Genomic DNA, 24,219 nt, shown 5'->3' on the forward strand with positions numbered 1-24,219 from the left:
TGAACTTTCAATTCTTGAATGGTGTTGATTCTGGGCCACAGGACACCTGCACGTGCTGTCTGTCTGAGTCAGCCCCTCTCTTTTTCTGCCCACAGCCACTTGCCCAAGAAACTCTTATTCATTCTTCAGGACTTAATCCTAAAGGCTCCTCTTCTATTGGTTTTGTTTCCTTGTTACTTCCTTTATAGCACTTACTCAACTTGAATTTATGTAATTACATATTTTCTTATTTGATCATTATTTCTCTCAAATGTGACATTTTTGAGCAGAGATCTTTTTGTTTTTGTCTTTGGTCCTCACTGTCTAGTAGCACTAGGCCATTTAAATTATTTGCTCAGTGAACAATGAAAGATTTGATATGTTGAATCCCTGACTAGTATTGCTTCCCTCTTTTCCTTTCTGAAGTCTTTTGTGGCCATAAGTGACTTGTGTCAGAAGATTAAAACTGAAATGAGGGGATCAAAACTGAAACTAGCCTTTAGATGGGTTGGAGTTGTTGAAATGGCCAGTTTGTTAAGACTAATGAGCTACATGGTATTAAGCCTCACATAAAGTTTCAGTTATGAAAGCCATGAGAACATGTATATGTTACATGAGCAGACCAGGAGTTCTGTATAAGAAAATGACTAAGAGGACCAAAGTTTAGTTAATAATTTCAGCAGAGGAGTCAGTTCTGCTGATAACCAGGCATCTTGGGGATCCACTCTGTATATGGCAGGAACAAATAAAAGCTAAAATGTATTGAGTGACGAATGTATGCCAGAGGCTGTTACGAACCTACTTCATATATATATTACCTCACTGACTTCTCACTGCTGTCTACAGTAGACACTACTATTGTACCCATTTTGCAGATGAGGACACTGAGGCTCAGGGATGTTAAGTAACTTGTCCATTGTTATAATGAACAATAGAATTTGGACCCAGGCAGTTCCAATGGTGACTTTTTAGTACGTGACATTTGATTCAGACTAGGTGTGCTAGTAAATAAGCTTTAAAATAAAACAAGGCAATTCACAACATTGTAAACTGACTATACTTCAATTTAAAAATAAATAAATAAATAAATAAATAAATAAATAAATAAAACAAGACAAAACAGATTTGCCAGTTTCTATGGTATAGATACTCCCACTGTGGCTGATTTCAATCTATAAACAGTTTATAGCTTGCAAAATTTTGGGAAGTTAAATAATTGCTGGTTAGCCTGCTCTAGCACACCAGTTACTCACTTCCTTCTTTGCCTCTGCCTTCACACGTGTTACCTCATTTGCCCTTCTCAGTGGTGTGAGGAACTATGTCGAATCACTGGAATTAATCCCAGCGTCCTTATCTTTTCAGTGAGTGACTGCTGTGTTCAGTTTACCTTCCCAGTAAGTGATGGAATAGATGAGGGACACTCTCTCTTACTGACTCAGTCTGGGCAGGAGCCCAGGAAGGACACAGAGAGCCCCGGGAATCCTACTGTGGGAAGGGCTGAAGAACTGACAAAAGGTGATTCTGGGCAGGAAGAGAGAGGCCCCATATGGTGCGGGGGTCTCTGATTGTATTGGAATGCTATGGTAATGGGACAAAGAGGAATGAAGTAACCAGCAAGTTTCCCTGAATGCAGAATTTTCTTAATTGTCTGAATTCACTAATACGTACTTTCATAGGAATTCTTCCCCAAAGAGCCTACAAGGGAATCCCATCCTCATCACCAGCCCAGCCATGGAAGGTGCAGCTGCCTTGGGGAGAGGGAACCCTGGCTGTTGCAGGACTTGGGAGTGGCTGCCACCAGTCCAGTCCAGTCCAGTCCATGGCTGGGGAGGCAGCCTGAAGCTGTGGGGTAACTGGGACAGTTTGGTGCTTACCACCCAATGCCTCCTCCCATCAGGGGAGAAAGTCAAGCACATGTAGATTTGCCCTTTCCATTCTAGGCTCAGATTGACTCTGTGAATTTTTTTTAAGGCTGTATTTATTTTTTAGAGCTGTTTAAGGTTCATAGAAAAATTGAGGGGAAGGTACAAAGATTTCCCATTTACCTCCTGCCTCTACATACACACAGTCTTCCCCACTAACAACATCCCACACTAGAGTGGTACATTTGTTACAGTCAGTGAACCTACATTGATACATCATCATCGCCCAATGTCCGTAGTTTACATACAGCTCACTCTTGGTACTGTACCTTCTATGGGTTTGGACAAATGCATAGTGACATGTGTCCATTATTGTGACATTTTGAGGAGTATTTTCACTGCCTTAAAATTTTTCTGTGCTTTGCGTATTTATCCCTCACTGCCCTCCCTGCTCCGTCCTCCATTGGCCGGCACTGATCTTTTCCCTCTCCCCATAGTTTTACCTATTTCAGAATGTCATGTGATTGGAATCATACAGAATGTAGCCTTTTCAGATTGGCATCTTCCGCTTAGTAATATGCATTTAAGTTTCTTCCATATCTTTTCATGGCTTATTAGCTCATTCTTTCTAGCTGAATAATATTCAATCATCTGCCTATACTGCAGTTTATTTATCCATTCACCTACTGAAGGACATCTTCAGAACTTCTAAGTTTTGGCAATTATGAATAAAGCTGCAATAAACATCTGGGTGCAGGTTTTTGTATAGACATGTTTTCAACTCTTGTTGAAAGGAGCATGATCACTGGATCAAGTGGTAGATGTTTGGTTTTGTAAAAAATCACCAAACTGTCTTCCCAAGTGGCTGCACCATTTTGCATTTTCACTAGTGACGTATGAGAGTTCCTGTTGCTCCACATCCTTGTCAGCATTTGGTGTTGTCAATGTTCTGGATTTTGGTGTTGAAATGATTTTAAAGGGAACTCTCTCCCATTGCTTTGGGGAGTGTGAAAAGACATAAACTTCTTGGAGGATGGTTTATCAGTATATTTTAAGTGGCAAAATATTGAGATCTTTTGACGTAACATTTTCGTTTCTAAAAATGTACTCAAGGGAAATAACTTTTTAGATACAAATTGCTGTGTGAGATTGTTAATCACTAGCCTCGGATGACATGCAGGTGCCAGGACCTTGGGGTAAAGGGAGGAGTCTGGACACAATGATGTGCATGAGAGAGCAGAACAGGACACCTGCATAAATGCAAGTACAGCCAGGCAGCTGTGCCTCTTTGCCTTGGCAGCCTTAAGTGTGTTAGGATTTGTGTCATTTTTTTTTTAAAGAAAGGATTCTGAATGAAGGGAAAAGTAAAGTCTTTTGGGGAAGTAGCAATTGCAAGATCACTTATCTCCCTAATAACTGAGCACTTAATTCTTCTTACCATGTCGGCAGATGGGGAGCAGCCACCCTCTCTGTGGTTCCCAGCACACACCTCATGTGGCATCAAGGGGCTCGGCTCATTCCAGGGGGCAGTTTGGGGCTGGTCAAGGTTACTTCCTGAGAAAACCACAAGCATTCACGGCTTTGGCCTGCAACACTCTCTTCCCTTCTCCCTTCATATCTTCAGAGATCTTCGTCCATCATTGAATAATTAAGAGAAATTTCTTCATTAATCTTGCTATAAAGGAATACTTTTGAGTCCCTTGTTTTCTATTTTTCATGTTTTACCTGAAAACATCGTAAAATTAACTAAGAGACAGACCAATCATCAGGCAAGCAAAATGGGGTTTGTGTTGAGGGCCTGTTTTCCAGGAACAGGGGACTTGGACTCAGAACTTATTCCCAATGTCCACAAAAGGAAGGGAAGTCCTAAGGGGCGTTACTACCCAGGAGACACGGGTAGGTTTCTTTGTCATTATTCCGATGTGGAATGCCCGGCAGAAGGCCTTTGCATGTGGTCCCTCCACTGCCCCTGCCCCCAATCACCCACACCCAGATGTCCGGTCCCCTTCCTGGTAACAGGAGAGTGAGGAGTGGAGCACACGGGGTGTGTGGAGGGGACAGTCCTTTGCTGTGGCAGCTGGCTCCCTGTCAACTCAAACATGTTTTTCCTGCTGGTTTTCACTCTCAGCATTTACAGGAAGCATTTACAGCAAATACTTGCCAAGTATTTTCCATAAACATACAACTAAGGACATCTTCCACACATTCTAACGCTCTGTAAATATTTGTTTTCACTATGCACAAAGAAGGTGAGTTTGTAGTTTCCCTGAGCAGGCCTTTGAAATGTGGGCTTTGGACCAGAGAGAATTCCCTTCTGAGTTTGTCCTTCATCTGGCCACCCTGCCAGTAGACTTAGAGAGTTTCTAAATGAGTTTTTCTCCCCTGCTCGGATTCCTAGCCAAGTGCCCCAACTGCCAAGTAACTTCCAGGTCCTGAGCACCCTCACGATGAAGGAAGGGGTGAGGTCAGAGGCTGCTGGGAGCATCCCAGAAGTCATTGCTTCTGATAAACTCCATAGGAAAATAGGATGGGGAATATGGATTACAGGGAATAAGAGGATGATTGTAACTCAGGATGCATGTGAATGTACAGAAATGATTGGTTATAGAAATTCTCACATTACAACCAGGCAAGCTGTTGTTCACAGTGCAGAGATGCCCACTGGACCCTCAGTGGACACTGCCAGCCCAACTAGAAGCCAGAGTTATAATTTGTATTGTTCACTCACTGGTTTGGTAATTGCTTGTTCAGAAGCACTTGGTGTAGGTGTGACTCTGCCGCGGTGGGGGAGACGCACAGGTGACTGAGATGTGGTTCCTGACCTCAAGGCTTCAGCCCCACTGAGGGAAGGAGGACACATGTGGCTCACCACAATTTGGAGCAAAAAAGTGAGAATTGTTGGCAGAGACATATAGATAAAGGACTGTGGGGTTTTAGGGGAAGGAACTGTGTAAGGTTTTATGGAGAAGGTGACGTTGGGTTGAGTCCAAAGGAGAAGGACAATTTAGACAGGTGCAGGAGGGGAGGGGGGGAGGGGGAAGCAATTTCCATAGGTGGAAACCACTTCTGGACCTACCCTTGTAGGAGGGCTGTCTCACAGCAGAGATCTCTGATTTGGCAGAAGTAGCCAGAATCTGGGATGCTTATACAGAATTAGATGGAATGAAATGAATTCTATTCAAAAAGCTAGATTTAATAGAAGAATGATTTCCTTTTCAGATGCCTTTAACTTGACGTAAAACCATATATGGCCTAATTTCTTAATTAGGTTTCAATAAATAATTTTCCCATTGTAGCTCATTTAATATGTGTAAAATTGGAAAATTAACATTTTTCTGTTTGAAAATGTTTTTGAAAAGGCCAATTGATTATTGGCCAGAAGAGACTGATGGGAAATAGTTCTCTTTCCTCACCTTTCCATCCCCTGAAGTCCATTCTCCCAAACTCGAGTGAATTTATAAATCTCTTGAGCCCAGTGAGAACCCAAGGTGTGATCTGATTTACAGGGATCCATTTTATCACTGGCTGTCCTAGAATGTGTTTGTTTAGTAAAGTGAGTTATATCCAAATAAGATTCAGGCAAATCTATGTGGAGTGTAACATAGCTTTAAGTCTGCAATAACTGTTAAGACAGTGGTGACAATTTCTCAGTAAGAAATCAGGCTTGAGAAATGTCAAGCCTAATTTTTCATCCAACGGTGACTGTCAGGCAACGCCAAACATCTCAGTGTCTTTGTATTCCATTGAGGGAGACGGAAGACATTTGTATTCAGTAATGCACCGTTGAGTGAGTCAAAATTCTGCCTTGTGACCGTGTGATTTATTGCTAATATTGCCCAAGATTCAGACAGGCTTCTCTGCCTTCATTCGGCATCCATTTCCCAGTTGCAATTAATCTTTACTACATTCCATAGCTCCCCTCTGGTTTGGAATGTTAAAAAGATGCCTCAGAACAGAGCCTGGAATCAGTTTATTCTCCTTTAAGATTCACCCTCTTGACGAAGCTTAGGCTGTCTGCCCACTGCCTCTTATGTGCACCTTCATCACAGAAAGTCCTACTTCCTGTAAAAACAAAACAAAACAAAACAAAACAAAACAAAAAAACCTGCAAACAATATAGAAGACATAAAAGAGGAACACAGCAAGTGAAACTCTATCTGCCCTACAAATTTCATCCCCCGTGTTTTCCAAGTAGATTGCAAGCCCCTAAAGATGGCATTTTATTCCTATATGTGTTTTTAACATCTAGCAAGTTACCCAGTAATAATCAATGCGTAAAGAAGTGCTTGTTGGATGAATGAATCAATCACAGGGTGTGGAGGAGAGTGGGGCTAGAAAAGTACTTTGCTTTTCAAATGTGGTCCTTGGACCAGCAGCGTCAGCATCTTCTGAGAGCTGGTTAGAATGCAGGACCTCAGGCTTACCCCAGGCTACTGGATCAGAATCTGCCTTTTTAACAAGATCCTCAGGCGATCAGTGAATGCTTTAAAGTTTGAGATGACCTAGGATAGTCAATTGTATATCTGCAATTTAATTAAAAACATGAGCTTTCACAAACAAATGCAAGGAAGAATATGTGGCTTGCATTTAAGCTGTATGCATTGGAGCCCTTCTCCAGCAGTGGCTATGTTTGTAAGGCCTTCACACTTTCACTCCCTTCACAGACCCACTGTGGTTTGTCTGTCCCTGGATGACAGTCCTATAGGCCTGTCATCCAGGGCCGTTTCTAAACCATCACCTCTATGCCCCCCTATCTGGTCAGTCCTAAACCCCAGTTTGGAAATAGACATGTTCCATGCCACCCAAGAAACAGTTACAACCACAGTGTAGAAATTATGTAGGGACCTTGCTTGTGAATTCAGGACGTGCACATCACATTTTAACTGCCAGAGAGCAGGCACGAAATGAGGATTTATAACGTGTCCTGCTTTGATGACTTACAAGGACTAAAGGAGTTAAACATTTGAGAGTTTGCATGTGGTAATCGGTCCATATATATTCACTCTTTTTTTTTATTGATGTGAAATTCACATAACGTAAAATTAATCATCTCAGTGAATTATTCGGTGACATTTAGTATATTCATAATGTTGTGCAAACACTACCTCTATTTAGTGCCAAGATATTATTTATCATCACCCCAAAAGGAAACCTGGTACCCACTCTCCTTCCTCCCAGCCTCTGGAAACTACCAATCTGCATTCTCTCTCTATGGATTTTAACTCTTATTAATTAGAGAAAAAAACCAAACCCCCAAAACTCAGATTTATTTCTTCTTCTGTCTACTCTAATTGCTTTTCACATCCTTTAAAAACAGGTTTGCTAATGATGGAAATGAGAAGCAGAGACATAACAGAACTTGAAAGCAGTGGTTCATAAAGTGTGATCCCAAAGTAGTAGCATCCTCATGACCTGGGAACTTGTTACAAATGCAAGTTCTTGGGTTTGCCCCAGAATAGCTGAATCATAACTCTGGGGCTGGGGCCCATCCATCTATGTTTTAATAAGCCTCCAGATGATTCTAATGCATGCTTAAGTTAGAAAACCACTGTTTTAAATAAACCAGATGTTCCCTCTCCAAGCCTGTAGGGAGATCTACAGGTGCCTTCACACCTGTACCATCCTTGGGCCAGGAACACATGTACTGGCATAGGAGAGGAGGTCTTCCAGCCCAGTTTCTCTGATGCTGGCGTCAGCTGGAGAATCTCTCCTGCTATCCTCTTGCCTTTGGAGGAATGATCAACAGAGCTGATGCCTCGGCTTCCGCGCATGACATCAGGGTCCTTGTGCAGACACAAACACAAGTCATCCCTGCTCTTATTTGATCCTTTCCCCTCTTGATACTATGTGACTTCATACTCAAAGGGAGGACCTTTCAGCAGAGCGTGGCTGTGATTGCTCACTGTGTTTCACACATCCTGCTTTTGTTGCACTATATCAAAGTGCAGGCAGCATTTCTTTTTGGTTGATTAATGTTCAGTCTGAGTTCTATTATGAACCTCCAGGCTTTAATTACTACACCATTACCCAGTCAATTCCTTGCCATTTTATATTTATGGCCTTTATTATGCCTCTGTATGTGCAATTGCCTAATTTTATTCTGGAAGGATTTCACCTCATTAGCTGGGTTTTATACCATTCTTCTCATTGGTCCAGATTGTTATTTATCTCAGTTCCCTGTGTGTGCTTTCCACTTTGTTTTTTCACCAGTCTGACCCTTTACCCATCCTTTTTCTCCCTTTCCTAGAATGTATTGTTCTTTTGCCCTTGGAAACAGCTCTTTAAATCTGTGCAAACTCTTCTCTGGGTGGTCTTCTCTCTGCTGATCTGTTACACTCACTCTTAACTGGTTGTTCCATCTCAATTGCTTGGTGTCATTGGCCCTTCAGCCCTGTATGTACCATGGACAGCGGTCTCTAGCTAAAGGGCCGATTAAGGATCAGGGAAGAAGCTTTCTTTTTCTTTTTTTCTTCCTTTCTTCCTCCCTTCCTCCCTCCCTCCCTCCCTCTCTCCCTCTCTCCCTCCCCCTTTCTTTCTTTCTTTCTTTCTTTCTTTCTTTCTTTCTTTCTTTCTTTCTTTCTTTCTTTCTTTCTTTCTTTCTTTCTTTCTTTCTTTCTTTCTTTCTGTATGTTGCTAAAAATAATTGTTACATGTTCTCTGAAATGCTTTGCTAACACTCCCTCCCTCAGTCCCCACCAGCGCCTCAGAAGAATTTAGAGTTTGGTTTACTTGCTTGGATATTTTCTTAGGTTCCACCGCAGACCTTCTGAATCAAACTCTGGGGGAGCAAGCGAGCAGTTTCTGTTTAATAAGCCCTCCATGCAGGTAATTCTGATGCCCACTCAAGTTTGAGAACTACTGTTCTAAAGAAATGCTGAAAGAACTACAGGAAACCCATCTAAGCTAAAGAACAAGATAAATAATCTCAGTATCAGTTCTGTTTGGTTTTCTGTTGTGTGGGTTTTTTTTTTTCCAATATCTTTGCCCTAGAGTTATAAGAATATTTCAGTAAAACAAGAGCCCATGTAATTATTATAGTAACAGTTGATCAATCATCTCCCATGGTGAGTACTTGAGATGTCCCAGGCACTAAGGGATCTTTACCTCCATTTTTTTTTTTTTTTAATCTACAGCCTTTTGTGGGTAGGTATTTCTAATTCTGTTTTTATAGGGGAAAACTGAGGTTAAGGAATGTGCATCAAGTCACCAAGTCTGTTAGAAGTAGATCCAAGAAGATCATGACTGTCCAGAGGCACGTTATCTACTCACCTGTTACCATGTTAAGGACTTTCCTGATCAAAGCTGTATGATTATTTCACCCTCTCCTTTTTCAGCAGGAATAGGTATCATGTGTTTCCATAGGAATCAGTAGCTGAGAATGTGTGCTCTGCGGTTAGGCCACCTACGTTCCTGTGCTGGGTCTGCTTATTTCTGTGCTATGTGATGTTGGGCAAATTATACAGCATCTCTTTGCCTTGGTTTCTCCATCTGTAAAGTGGGATGGTGCAGTATTTCTGTCACATGATAGTACGTGTACCTTAAATGAGATAATCTGCAAAAGGACTTAGAATGAGACCTGGGAAATAAATGCTCTTGGTAAATATTAGCTGTTATTTCTCTTTCTCTGCCCTCTGTCATTGCCTTTAAAACTTTCTCTTTTAGGTATATTCCCTTTGGGGTTGGTTCACTCCCCATATCTGGGAACTAGGGCTGGTGGCTCGGGTGGCCTAAGAGCCTGGGATTCTGATTTGTTCTGGTTTGTTTTCCTGCTTGGTACTTTCTGTAATGATGTTCTTCGTTCTCTGCCCGTTTAAACTCATCCTGTTGGGGCTTTGGCATTTTTGTTTGATTTTTAGGGACTAGCTCAAAATTCACGATTACAATTAAGATCTTGTGCAGCCCCTATGAGGCAACTCCGTGTTCTTTCTGATGCTTCCTTCTGGCTGTCTGGGACCTGTCACCATGAGCGTTGGAACCAAGGGGGAAGTTGGAGATGTCTCTGTGAGGGGACTCCAAGGGGGCCTTACACTTTGACCTCAGAAGATTTCTGGGTCATGGTGATGTGATCTAAGGGCTAACGTTTCATTTTGGGGTGTTCTGTGATGCTGTTACTAATGTAAAAATACTCCTGTGTTGGAGGGGAAAGGGACTCATTGATACAAATAAAGATTTTTGGTTTTTATTTATTGATTTAACATGGGAGAAGACTGGCATTTCCTCTGGTGGGTCAGGAGACCAATCTGAACAGAGCTTGTGAAGTTGACAAGACTCTGAGGACAGGTGTCTTATGGTGGCTGTAACTGTTTAGTATTGAGACTTCAGTGCCAAAACTATCAGTCTGTGGCTTATTCTTTGGGTCCCTTGCTCATTCTCTGGACTTATACCACCCTGTATGCCTGTGGAAGATTCTGGAAGATTCCTGCTTGAATACAAGCATGTGGGACTTCTTATCTTGCATTTCTGCTGTAAGTAGGTGATGACACTCTTTTTATGCTTCTCAAGCTAAAATGATGGGAGAGCCTCTGCATTGCTTTCATCTGTCCCCAGGGGCCCGTTGTCAGAGAGCCAGTCTCACCGCAGTCGTGAGAAAAGCGTTGTGTACAATGTTGGCCAAGGGCCTCCCCGGAATGGGAAGAGGGAAAGAGATGAACACTGACTCTGTCAAGGCTGCTTTAGGCTCTTTGCCTTTTTTTTGTGATTTAATATGCAATGGGCTCTTTGGCACTTCTGTACAATTCTCAAAAGACGGAATGCCCATTGCGAGCTGACACTAGTTTGGCCCCACACTCTCTATAGCTTCGGGTCAGGATTGAGGCAAGATAAACAATATCTTCTCTTTGGAGAGAACACAGTACAGGTTCACACACTGTCCCTGGTGGCCTCAGTGGAGACCGCTCTGCTTCATCTGACCCTCAGAGTTGAAGCAGCCTGAACAAGAAGCCTCCCCAGGTGAGAGGAGATAGGAGAAGCCCTCGAGGCTCGCTCCAGGGTTGGTTACAGGGAAAGCAGAATGGATTGAACTCACCCTGGATGAGGAGAGCTCCAGAGAAAAGGGAGGGAAGTGTGGCAGGGACGACCAGCTAAATGTGTCGGCAATGGGATGCTGAGTCTAAGAGAGGAAGGGTGGTCCCAGGAGGCAGAGAAGCGTGGGTCCCGGACTGTGGCTGGCCTTGTACTTGGCACTTAATGGTCACTCCCAAGCCGGATAGGTTTGTCGTCTGCACCCCTGCAGAGGAAGAACTCAAAATGCATGGAAGTGTAGCCTGTGGGGACACGCCACACACAGTCATTCACCCTGAGCAATCGTTACTGACTGTCAGGGGATAAATGAGATAAGAGAGAACCTTATACTTTTGTCTGGGAGGGGCTAGGATTTAGAGACCCACTTCGGTGAGACAGAGGACGTTGACCAAAGTTCCTGTGGCCTCTTGAGACATAAAATCCATTGAGTTTCACGGCAATGTGTATATGAAGGCAATTTGTAAACTATATTGGGGCAAGAAGGGATTTGGAAATTGAAGACCAGGACTGACCTAGGCTATGATCTAAGCACGTCGCCTCTTCCTCTTCTTTCAACACTCTTATGACAATAATAATAATACCTGCCTTATCCATCTTATGGACCTGTTGGGAAGTGGTGGATAGAAAATATGTAAATATACTCTGTAAACATAGAGTATGTAATAAAATGTTTTATACTTAATATTGCATAAATATCCAGTGTGTTACAAGATATGCAGTTACAACTTCTTTTAGTGTATGAAATATTCTAAGATGAGTGATAATAGCAGGTTTTGATATGTACTCCATCCATCGAGGTTTCTGTTCCAGTATGTTTGCTCTTAAAACCAAAGAGTAAGGAAAAAAATAAAGATGAAAAATATGCTTTGATATTTTTCAAAACATCTCAGGTAAACACGGTTAATACCAGAATGTTGAAATTGAATATAGACATATTAATGTATTAAATTGAAAAAAGCTCCTGTCTAGACTAAGAATTCTCTCTGCCTATAGCAATATCTTATTAGTAACACTCATGATCAGTCTTTTCTTTTTTTAATCTTGAAAAACTTTATTTACTCATTTACTTACATCTATTTATAGAAAACCTCATAATCAGTCTTTTCTAAATATTTCTGCAAGAATGTTGACCTGAAAGCCCACACAGGCAGCTTGAAAGATTTGTGTCTGCCGTGTCTAAAGAAACCAGCCAAGGAGACTTTATTTTTCTTTAGGTGGGTAAATATGATAAGATGGATGGCATATTAAAGAGTAAAGAGAGGGGCTTCTCTAAACTGATTTACATATTGATTACTTAAATTACTCCTTAATTTAGTGCCTGCTAATAAACAGTGCCTTGGAAATGTTTTCAGAACATTTATTGGCTGCAGTAATTCTATCTACAGTGTATGCAGATCACATCCTCATTAAATATTGATGTGCTCATGAAATGTTAATAGAATGTTAATGTGAAATGCGAGGGAATGTCTTCGCTGGGAGCTGGGAGCTGGCTGGAAACTACCTGTCTCCTGTCTTTTCTTTCTGTTCTGTCTTCTTGCTGTTCCCTTGATGTGGCTGTCTTGGATACAAACATTTTACAAGAGAGTTAAAGGTTCCCTGATTGATGGGGATGTAGTTGTTCTTCTCTCCTGTTTTCCTGAACTGAGATTCCTGGTTAGAACCAGACAGGATTCTTCTAAAAGGAATAGGGTGGTGAGTCACGCTCAGTTTAATGAGACCGTTCCCGTTTAGGCAGATTTCCAGAAGAGACCGTGAAAAGGGGCAGAGCCTTTCAAGGACTCCAGCACTGGTCCCTCCTGCTTGGCAAGAGAAGGGATTTAGTTAGAACTTACGATCAGCTTTCTCAGAGGAAGAAACAACCAACCCGGAACATGTGGTCCCTAAAGAGAGTGTAAGGAAGGAATTTTATCATAAATCCCAAGGACAGTAAAGGCTGGGATCTTGGTGATACTCAGTGCACAGTTATTTATGTGAGCATATGCTGCATACAGTTGAAAAGTCCCACAAAATGGGATGATTCATCGACTTTTTGGACAATCATAAGGGTGATAAAGCAACAAGGATGAAGGTTTAGAAAATTACTTGTGATGCATCAAGTGGAAAAGGAGACTGAATATGCAAACTACGTTGTGCTACAGCTTGCTGTAAGTGCAGTGCTGGAAGAAACAGCCCCAAGTGGAAACAGTGGGCTTGTTACTGGGCTGCTATCAATGTGTATGATAATTATATGTGTGTGTGTGTGTTATCGTTATGGTGTTTGTGCAGCAAACAGTGGGAACACACTGTTACTGAAATCCTACTCCTTTGGTTCTAAACCGTTCGCCCTGTGTCGTGCTGCCTCGCGTTACTTCACTGTTGGGAAGTGTGCCTGTGTCACACAGCCCTTTCATTTACTTTCTCTTCTTCCCCCTTTTCTCCTCCTCTCCTTTCTTTATCCTCCTTCCAAATAGTCTTCTTTTTTATCTCTTTCCTAAAAGCCTTCCCCTCTTCGTTCCTTGTCTGCTCTCCTTACCTCATTTGATCACTTACGGGGTTGAGTGCGCCGAGCCGGCCCAGTCTGAGCCACCCTCATCTCTGCCCCGGATGCTGCCGGCTCCCCAGAAGGACTGCACCTTCTCTTATTTCCTACCATCCATTCTTTACACCTGCAGATCTTTTCAAAACACATCAGGGCATGCCACTCACGGTTAGCATCTCAGGATGTGAGCATGACACCCCGACAGCCCTGAGGCAGTGGTTCTGGCCCCACTCAAGGCTCCTGGAGCCCAGACTGCTGCCTTGCACAACTCCAGACCCCTCCACATTGTAGACCAGGCAAGAATACAAAGGATGTGTCCGAAACACGTCCCACATGACTCAGGGGCTCTGCCCTTGATCCCGCTACCTGAATGTTCTTTCTCCCAGACCTTGACTTGGCAAGTTCTTTCTCATCCTTTGATTCCCAGTAGTCACCTGATTACCTACACTCTCCTCCCCAGCTCTTCCCTGTTACTCTTTACCACCTCAACCAGTCACCTTTTCTTTCATAGCCCTTGTTGTAAACTGCAATTACCTCTTTTATTTTATCTACCTCCCTCAATTAGACTGGATGTTCCAGTAAGTCAGTCAGAGCCCTGGTCTTGTTTTCCACTTTATGGGGTCTAGGGGTCTTCCTGGTGGAAAACAGGTACTCAGTTACTACTGGTGACTGAATGAATAAAACACCATTTCTGACACTGAAGAGGTCATAGACTGAGGGAAAAATACCATAAGTCTGTGCACAGCATTGTTGTAAATGGGAGACACCTACTCAGGGTGGTTATGCTGTGGAGGACATACCAGACGGCTCCCCTGGGGAAGTTGGAGGTGGCTTCAGGGATGGATAAGCGGATTATTCCTTTTGTTGGCATATGAATTTTAAGTTTAGGAACCTTATTTTATTTTGTGTGTTTTAGAACAGCTGGCTAATTGCCCTTTATTTTAGATGTTTAGTATCTTTAAAATAACGTTTTGATGTCTTATTTTACTTTTGACACATGTGCAGAAGGGCTCCCTTCGTTGTGGTAAGCATATCTCAAACTCGCTTAAGGAAAGAGGAGAATTATGAGATGGCCCAAAGGGGTTTTCAGAGGTGGGACAAACACACCATAAGGTCAGGGAAGTAGCTTTGCTACAGGAACAAGGGGACCGGCTGCTCAGATGTTCCCAGGGCGGCCACTGCCTCTCCTCTTTGTTTTCCTTTGCATTTTGGGGGGAGGGTGGGGGTGGGGGCTTTTCTTTTTTCTTTTTATAATTGCAGGCTCACTTTGAGGGAGCTCCTGCACTCATACCTCTTGGGAACCGCCTGCAAAGTTGGGCCAGTTTTCCCTTTTTGTGTGGGAAGTCCTTCCCTGAGGGACTCTGGTTGGTCCGGTTTGTGTCACTTGTCCCTAGGCGTGGTCCAGGCCACTAATGCCAAGGCTGAAATCTTGGAAGAGCATGGAAGCTCCTGTGGGATACAGGTGATCGAATGTAGGAGCTGAAGTCACAGAAGAGCTGCTTTCCCCAGGGAGGGGAAAATGCCACTGGGAGGACAAGAGAGTGGTTTTGTCACTGAAGTTCAAAGTCTTTATTGTGCCTTTTTGAAAAACTGTCCATAGGCCCCTCTGTGTAAGTGGAAACCAGAGAGCCAAGTACCCTCTTACAGAGCTGAGAAAGGTTTCAGGAGATTTGGAAAGCATGAGAGTTTTCAGGCCTATAGTCAAAGAATACACTTAGAGTACCATTTTGTGCTGCGTCCATAGTTCAGTGATCTGGAGAGGATCTATTTCTCTATTATAGTGGAGCCAACGTTTTTGGCGTTTGTCACAAACTGACTTCCCTTTCTGACCTGTTCCCCTTCCTGCTTGCAGATCGTGCTGGAGAACAGTAGCCGAGAAGATAAGCACGAATGCCCCTTCGGCCGCAGTAGTATAGAGCTGACCAAGATGCTGTGTGAGATCTTGAAAGTGGGCGAGCTGCGTAAGTACACTGGTTCCCCACAAGGGTGTGAAGCTGGGCGGAGACCCAGCTTCCAGGGGAGCGCCCTGACCTCCACGGAGGGTTCCCAAGGTGCTGACATCTGTACACAGGCATCACGTGGACCGTTTTTGGCTCAGGTTTCCCGTGTGTGTATTTCTGCATGTCTGTTCTGGGAAGAAACATTATTAAAATCCACCAGAATGGAAAAAATTGCAGGTCCTGTGACTGAATTTCAAATATTGTAAAAATGAGTATATATTAAGACAGCCTTGCGTTTAATACTCTATTTGGGAAAAAGACATGTGGATTTATTTTTTAAAATTCCAGTTTTTAAGCTACCAGTGGATCATTTTCTTTTCTTTCTTCTGAAACAATATTTTTTCCTATAAGGAAAAATTGCATACCTTAATGAAATCCTCTTGCTTCCCGTATCTTACTTGTTCAGAATGCTTTCTCTAAGAAAGAAGGAATTATTGAAGAAAATAGGTAGTTGATCATGAAAAATGTAGTCAGAGATATGCTTATTGCTCTTTTTCTTCCTCATAATACAAAATTTAGGAGAGGACACCTGAAAAAGAAGGCATGATAATTTTCCTGCCTTTTGCTCAGTGGCATAATTTGGCTTTAACTGGTTAAGGCAAATCTGATTTAACCCGGCCCGCAATCTTTGTCAACACTGAGGCTCCTTAATAGTGGCTGCCTTCTATTCCGTCCGACAGCTATGGAGTCGACACACATATAAATCTTTCCTTGTAGGCTTAATAACATGGGCGCCCAAGAAGACTGTTTATACAGAGAAATCTCGGGTGTTTGGTATTATTGTGAAAGCACAAATATTTAGTCACCTGCTTGAGAGCTTAAAATAATGGTCTGAAATGATTAATGGGAAGGAATCTAATGATTAAATTGGAAAGGGGGTTGTGTTTTATTTACAGTGTAGAACTGACTACAGGCACTGCTAAAGGAAATTAAAATTTTCTGAACTTAATAAGGGAAAAGCTAAGAATTTGGGCCTGTTTGACCAAGCACAGCAGACGCTACCATCCTCCAGTGTGGGTGGGTGAGGGAGAGAAGCTGAAGCTGAAACTGACATGGAACTGCCATGGAAGTTCATTACTTATGAGCCCAAATTAGGGCATTTTTGCATCAGAAGAGTAACAGCCTGACCTGAGAGACTTCTGTGTCAGCCTCCTCAGGTTCACTGATCACCGATGTTAACATTTCAGGTTACCTGGATCCTTGACATTACTGCTCATCGATTAACTTGATGAGATTTCTGTCCACTGTGTGGCTTACTGTGTATTCCGCTGAAGGATTAAAGTCCAGAATCAAACAAATCCTTCTGAATTCCTCAGTCTGATAACTGTGACTATTTCATGTTTATCACAGTTTTCTGGGGGGACCTATAGAAAGCCACTTGCTAAAAAGCATTGCAGGACCACCTAAGAGTTTCAGAAACCAGAGAACAGTCGTGCTCTGCTTGGCTGGTACTTCTTATGTCCAGGTTATTGCTCTTCAATGTCCTTTTCTTCCCCTCCTTCATTTTCGTCCCCCCACACCACCCCCAGTGGCCTGCCTTGGCTGTCAGCGCTCAGTGTGGTGGCAGCAGGAGGTATGCTCTTTTGTGTTTTGGCTGCCATACCCAGCTTTCTGCTCTTCCCGTTTGTCCAACAGACACGTGTCTGTTATGCTGAGTTGGCACAAAACAGAGCTATGGTGGACTAGAAGGGGAATGTTGAGGAAAAGGGCCAGCTTGGTTCTGTCTCTGCCACTCATGACCTTTTAGTTCTTGGGTCACATACTGGCAAACTTTGCTGTGCTCTTACCATCCCACATTCTCCCCAGAAGTAGATTGGAGTATGTGGGGGTGATGATTTGAGTGGTTGCATTCATTTTGGCTTCAACCTCAGTGGCAGAGGTAGCAGTAAGAGGAATACCCCGGAAACAGATAACACTCACCCTAGGGGAGCTAACTTGGACAAGATGGCCAAGTTTCAGGCTGTATAATGTGGATCTGCCTTGGACTCTCCTCCCTGTCACTGGGGCCCCATCAGGTGGGCAGACGGGAACCTTGGTGGCCGGAGTCTGAGCAGACAGCGCTGCTCAGGTGAGTGTCAGCTCTGTGCTTTGAGGGAGGGAATTGGCACAGAATAGGGACTGACCTCTGGCTGGTGTAGAGCAGCCTTCCCAGATTTTTGAGGACCTGGTAGTCAAGCCAGGAACCAGGACAGAATCCCATTCCTATGGGATGAGGTAACAGAGTAGGAATTCTGCACGTTCGGCCACAACTTGCTGCTTAGCACCTGGTCAGATCTGGTCTCTGCAATAAGGTTGGGCTTGGACAGCTGGACAACTTAGATAAAAAAAAGTGCATTTACTCATCAGTTTAATAAAAATCTGCTGATTGCTTACAATATGCCAGGGACTGTGATGGACACTGCAGGTATGCAGGTGAACCGGATATGATCTCTGTCTCCCACGGTCTTCCATTTGAGAAGTGTAAAAATGAGTTGGGACTCATATTTTTTTCCTATTAGTCATAAATGTATATATATATATATGCCCATTATCTGTTCTAAGGAATAATTTTTCCAATGTTTTGATAGTTTGAGTTTTGAGGTTGACCTGTACTCGACCATTCACTGACTGCAAAGGCCATTTGTGACATTTTTGCAAGGCTTACCAAAGACGCCCACGTTCTGAAGTCTACATGCCCAAATTAGTTGTATTCTGTTCATGAAATATTAAAGGATTGCTACATTCTGATTGAGTGCTAGACATCAAATGATGAAACACCCTGTAGTAAGAGGAAAATTGCTTTTTAATGGATTGCCTTTTGTTCATTGCCATATTAAATAAGTTACTAATAGGAAAAGTAAATCTGAGTGCACCCTTATGTTAGAAGAGCTATCTATTTTTCTTCTGAGGAAAATTAGTTTTACATGCAAATCCATCTTCCTTTGGTTTCTGTGTGTTTGCTTTTCTCCATTTCTAAGTTCATGGTTCTTCTTAGATTTGTGTTAATCATTGACCTGGAACGTCACGGTCACATGTAAGCAACTACTGAGACCAAAGAAGTACTCAACTGAAATTCTAACTGGTTTTTCTACAAAAGTACGAAGATTCAGTTTTCTAGAAATGCTTTGTCTTTTGATCTGATTTAAGGTCTTTGGAGGAAACTCACTTCTGAAATTGTATCTTGGTGTCTAAAGCAAACATATTAATGTTCAGTTAAATTACTAATGCCAAATATTTATGCACAGGGTTTTTTTTTTTTAGATTACTCTTAGAAAAGCACTATTTTTCTGGATCCCATTATTGATATCATAAGATGCAAATGTTTAATAGTTTGGTCTGGAAAACAATGCCTGTTTGTATTCTCCGAGCACTTTTTCAAGGTAATTGAAGTCCGTAACACCCCCAGGAGTTAATCAGGTCAATAACATCCACCTTTATTAATGAAGAGAAGACTTGTACCTACTGCATATTGTCTAGGGTCACTGAGCTCAAGTTGATGTTTGGGTTGCCCAAAGAACAGTGTGGAATGAGGCAGGAAAGTCAAGTGTTTGCATTTTGGCATCTGAGTGACCCGTTTTTGAATCACAGCTTAGCTACTAATTGGATGCCTTGGGCAGGCTTCTGCTCTGTTCTGAGCTTCTGGTTTCTTATCTATAAAATAAAGATAATATCTGCCACTCGTGGTTGTTGGGAGGATTAAATAAGATAATGGATATTGCTTTAGTTGGAAGATGGATAGCTTTTTTGCAAGTGATAGGATTTCACTTTCCATAAACAAACTGCAGGTTAAGTGATGGGGGTGGGGGGTGCGCTGCTTTAGTGACAGCTGGAACCAGGGCCCGGAACAATGTCCCTTGTTTCTTCACTCTCCACATTCTTGACTAAAAAATTTTTAAACCTATTTTCTTCATGAGGCTCTTTGAAAGCAAGGCATTTTGTTTTCTCTCAGTCTCAATTTTAAAAATCACAAAGAATACTGTGGACCTGGAAGTGGTCACAAATCTCCATGGCCTGAGTTGTAGAATTGGCAGCCCCCCTGAGAAGAGCCTGGTTGGAGTAGAGCAAGCCAGTTTTCAGAAGAAGAGTGTATTTGTGAGTGTGAGTGGGTGAGGGCAGTGGGAAGCAGGAAGTGACCACCTTACTGAAGAAGGGAGGCATAGCACGGACAAATCCATAGATGCTTATGACGGTTGTGAAGTCCTTATGAAGAAACCCAGCTCCTAACAAGAGCTAAAAATGGCAACTGGTTTTTATCATTAACCACTGTCTCCAAAGCAATTGTAAGTTGTTGGGGGATGCAAAGAAAACTTGATTTCTGATACAAATAGATTAATTACTTATCCTTTGGATACATAGCACCCCATCCAGTTCTGTTCCAAATACATTTAGAGCTAGGATATTTCTTTTTGTCTTTCATTCATTCATTCATTAACTAGGGCTCCTCCTCTGTGAGTCAGTATATAATCCTTGATGACAAGGACTTAGAACACACACTCCATCCTCAAGCAGCTCACATGCTGACTGGAGAACCTTTCACATAAATAATTATAAAATATCTTTCTATTTGTAACATTATATTTAAGTTACATTAATGTTACTAGGAGGTGGTGTTCAGTTTTTTCTGTTCATAAGGAGCCAGGCAGGCTGAGGAAGGGAGAGCCTTGGAAGATGTCACATCTTCCAAGAAGAGATATTTGAGTGTGGACTCACGAAGATGAAGAGAAGAATAACCAGGCAGGCACACATGTGCGTGTGGTGGGCAGCAGCTGTTGGAAATTCCAGGCAGGGAGAACTGTAGGTGAAAAGACCAGGAGGTTCAGAGAATTCTACAGTCGGCCCTCCATATCCTCGAGTTCCACATCCTCAGATTCAACCTATCCTGGAACCAATCCCCAACAGATACCAAGGGATTTTACTTCAATATGGCTAAAGCAGAAGACTTGAGGGTGCAAGTAATGGAGGAGATTCTGGCAGAAGAGCCAAGAGTCAGTATAAGGATGTGCAGTGCAGAGGGGTTTGGACTTCACCAGGCAGTGGGAACCAGTAGAAGGATTTTAATAATAAGAAATGTTCAAGTCCTGGGTATAAAATTCCAGAATTAGATTTTGTTTTCTGGGTATGACAAGAATTTGCAAGCTTGATAAGGTACTGTGCCAGGACCAGGGACAAGCTTACCTTACTCTAGCCCTGGCCCAGATAGTCCATCAGTCTGGGTGCTTTCAGCTGCAAGTAAAGGAAATCTCAACCCCAAAACCCAAAATGGTCAATGTAAGAAAAACATCTACTGCATGTCACAGTTTCAGAGTTGAGTAGGTCCTAGGGTTTGTTAACTGTTCAGAGATGCCGTCAAGGACCCAAGTTCTTTACATCTATTGGTTCTGCCATTCTTGGTGTACCAATCTTGCCCTCATGCTGGTGGCAAGGTGGCAGCTACCATCACACGGTTCAGAGGAGCAAGAGGCTGTCTCCTCCAGTGAGTCTCTTTTAGGTGTGCGGAAATGTTTCCAAAAGCCCTTCAGCAAACTTTCTTTCGTATATCATTGGCTAACACTATGGCCTGTGCCTGGACCTAACCCAAACACTGAGAGGGGAATGGAACCTTCCAAAGGTCTGAGTACTCATTAACTCCTCTCTAAATTGAAACCAGCCTTCCCTAAGTGACCACAGAATAATAGGTAGCTGAATAAAATTGGGGCTCTGTTAAGATAGGGGAAAAAGCTACTTGAAACCCTTAATTCTGTTCCATTACTTTAAAGAGTATTTTCTGTGTTTTCCTTGCTGCTACAAAAAAACTGTAAGAAATTGAAGTCAGATCACAGCCCTTTGTCATTTTGCCTTTATTGGGAGTTGGGAAAATGCACTGTTTTTGAAGTAGCAATTTCAAAGGTTGCAGAAAGATGGAAATTGAAGTTTGATTATAATGTATTTCATTTTTCATCACTAAGATGCCAGGGCACCACCACCTTACTTTCCTTTTAGCAAATGGCTATTTCCACTTCCTCAGTTATGCTTTTGTGTCTGGGTTATTCTCATGTGTGTTCTGAAGGGCAGATGGACCTAGATGGGTGATTGAAGCCTTCATATTTCTCTGAGACAATTTTGCCATCTTCACCTGTTTGACCATATATAATTTGATTAAAATTTAATAATTGCTTCTCTTTAAAAAAAAAAAAAAAAGAATGAAATCTGCATCACGCACTATGAAAATGTACAGCGTTTCCTTACTTTGTCTTTCAGTGGAAATATTTATTATAACACACCGGTGGTGCTGAGTGAAGCACCTTGTATGATGCATCACCCAGACACCTCTGCTTTAGCAAGTAAAAATAACACAGACGAGCAATCTGAAGGACTCTCTGGAGTACACAGCAATTAGAATAGACACTTAACTCCGGGACACTGGTGTTTTCGTACCTGGAGAAGTACCATCCATCAGTTTCATTCTTAGAACATTCTGGCTAAGAAAACTCAAGAAAATTAGCTTGTAACAATTAAACCTCTTAAGGACTTTTTTTTTTTTCCTTCTAATACTAGCTGGTACCCATGCTCCATGGAAAGTTGAAGCCTCTCAAATCTTGATTCTGTCTTCAATGTTTATATTCTACTTCGACTTTCATCCTCTACTTCAACGTTGAGTTTGATGTAAAAACAAACAATGTTTAAGGCCTGAGCCCAGATTTAGGAAGTTACATGTACTTTTGGCCCCAGTTTGAAGTGTCATAGGCGAGTATAAAAGTCACTCCAGAGTGGTTGTTTAGAATAGTTATAAAACTGATATCAGGATTTATGACAGGATTACCAGAAGACAGTGGGACTGAATGTAAGATTCTTGTCTTCAGAATCAGAAGCCCTGGGTAATAGGCATAACGGATTTGGTCTTTTGTCAAGGTGGTTAGCCGTCTTGCTTCTTCGTCTCCCCTTTGTAATGGGGAACCGTCATCATCACCATAACCATCATCATTCTCATCTGGTCAATGTGTTTTGCTAACTAAAATGCTCTCTTCTTGACGAAAGTAACATTAAGTTGAATATGCACAGATTCAGAGACACTGAGATGTATCCCATCCCATAGCAAAGCCAGCTCCTGTGCATTTAGTGGCTGTCTTAAGAATCTAAAGTTCTGTGGTGGTTTGTTGGGGTTTCAGAAGGCGATCCTTCTGGATACTTCTGAATTACAGTGTAACGTCTGTCTCCATAGGAAATGATGGCTGAGAGAAATGTAACTGGGCAGTTGGAAAGAATATATCAAGCACATCTCAATTATAAATGTATGAGGATAATTTATATTTATTGTAGGCTGTTTCAGGACTTGCTCCTTTTTACATTATTTCTGAGAAGATATATAGCTGGAAACTGTCAATATCCATTCCTATTGTCTCAGATTATAGAGCAAGAGGGAAGCCTGGTAGATTTGCCCAGCCTCATAAATAAAGAGAGGCACAGATGTATTGAAAGAACACAGACGCCTGTTGTCTTCTTCTGCCTTATAGAGATACTTTTCCTCCAGGTTCGTCTCAATCACCAAGTTTGGATGACTGTTCTGATTCCTCCCCTGACCCCTGCATTGGGAGGGTATCACATCCTCCTCTAAACTCCTGTAGCACTTTATCTGTGTCTCTTTTGTTATGCTTTCTATTGCATTAATAGTTTTTTTCCTTTTATTTCTGGCCCTGTTTCCCCTACAAGTTGAGGTGATTTATAGAAAAGCATAAAGATAATTTAAAAAGAAATAAATGGTGAAAACAAAGGCAAATAAAAAATAAAGACCGAAGAACTATGAATGTTTACAAAATGCACATCATAAAGGCCTTTGCATTTACTAGCAATGGACCTTGAATTTGGCCCAAAAGTCTATTTGTCCTAGGCAGGCAAGAGGAGCTAAATGATAGAAAACAGATCGGTGCCCATCTCACCTGAATAAATGCTATACAAAAATGGAAATGCTAATTTCAATTAATCCAAAATAGTATTTCATAACATTTCATATCATTTGTTAAAGATGGAATGAGATACATTGGTTTTTTTGTTTTTGTTTTTTTTTTTTTTTTTGGAATAGGATACATTCTTAGCATCGTTTTTTAAACTACTATAAAGCAACAAGCCACCATGATATTTAAAATGGTGGTAGCAAAACAGCTTTGCCATTAAAACCCAAAACTAGAGTAGGGTACATAGGGTGCTGGTGTTCACCAAGCACAGACAGAGGTATCTGTATTGATAGAAACAAAGTACTTTAAATTATAGACGATGAAACTATCTAGAAATCCCTGGAGAAACAAAGGAAAAGCTGTGACAATTAATGTAATTTAGAAGACTAGCTACATCGTGGATAAACAAAACTTAGTAGCATTTCCATATGTCAGTGGTAATTCGTTAATTATAAAGTGGATTGAAAGGGTTTCTCTGGCAGTGGCAATAAAAATGTAAACCGCTTCAGAATAATCCCAATGGAAAATATCTTGGACTCATGTGAAGAAAACTGTAAGGCTTGACTAAGACATGCAACACAAGTTTCAAATATGTAACTAAACAAATGTTTCACTCCTGGAAGGAAAACATTAATATGTGACCAAGATGTAAGTTCCTCAGTCAGCGTGCAGGCTTCTAGCTCGTTCCAAAATACCAATGGGAACCAGGGCGGAAACTTCATGGAATGATGGTGGAGTTTCCTTGGGAAAAATAAGGAGGTGACAGTTGGTAAGGAGGAGCTGATAAAGAAGAGCAATGAAAAATGAGTGGAAATAAAATATGTTTCTTTCCGAAAAACATTTTTTTTTAAGAAAGTCCAAAGAACCCATTCATAATATGCCTTTCACCCTGGTTCACCTCTGTTGTGTTAACATTTTGCCAGAATTGCTGT

General features: G+C 41.9%; 1 protein-coding gene across 9 annotated transcripts in view; it reads left to right on the forward strand.

The window, feature by feature from the left end:
- Nucleotides 1-24,219, forward strand: part of ELMO1 (engulfment and cell motility 1) — a 491,764-nt gene that overhangs the window by 253,510 nt on the left and 214,035 nt on the right. For all 9 annotated transcript variants that reach the window (XM_010955409.3, XM_045516965.2, XM_010955408.3 and 6 more), the window contains one exon: nucleotides 15,233-15,341. In XM_010955409.3, the coding sequence (XP_010953711.1) occupies nucleotides 15,233-15,341 (109 nt within the window). The remainder of the gene's footprint in view (nucleotides 1-15,232; nucleotides 15,342-24,219) is intronic.

This window comes from Camelus bactrianus, chromosome 7 (assembly GCF_048773025.1).
Source record: "Camelus bactrianus isolate YW-2024 breed Bactrian camel chromosome 7, ASM4877302v1, whole genome shotgun sequence".
In the NCBI taxonomy this organism is placed as follows: Eukaryota; Metazoa; Chordata; class Mammalia; order Artiodactyla; family Camelidae; genus Camelus; species Camelus bactrianus.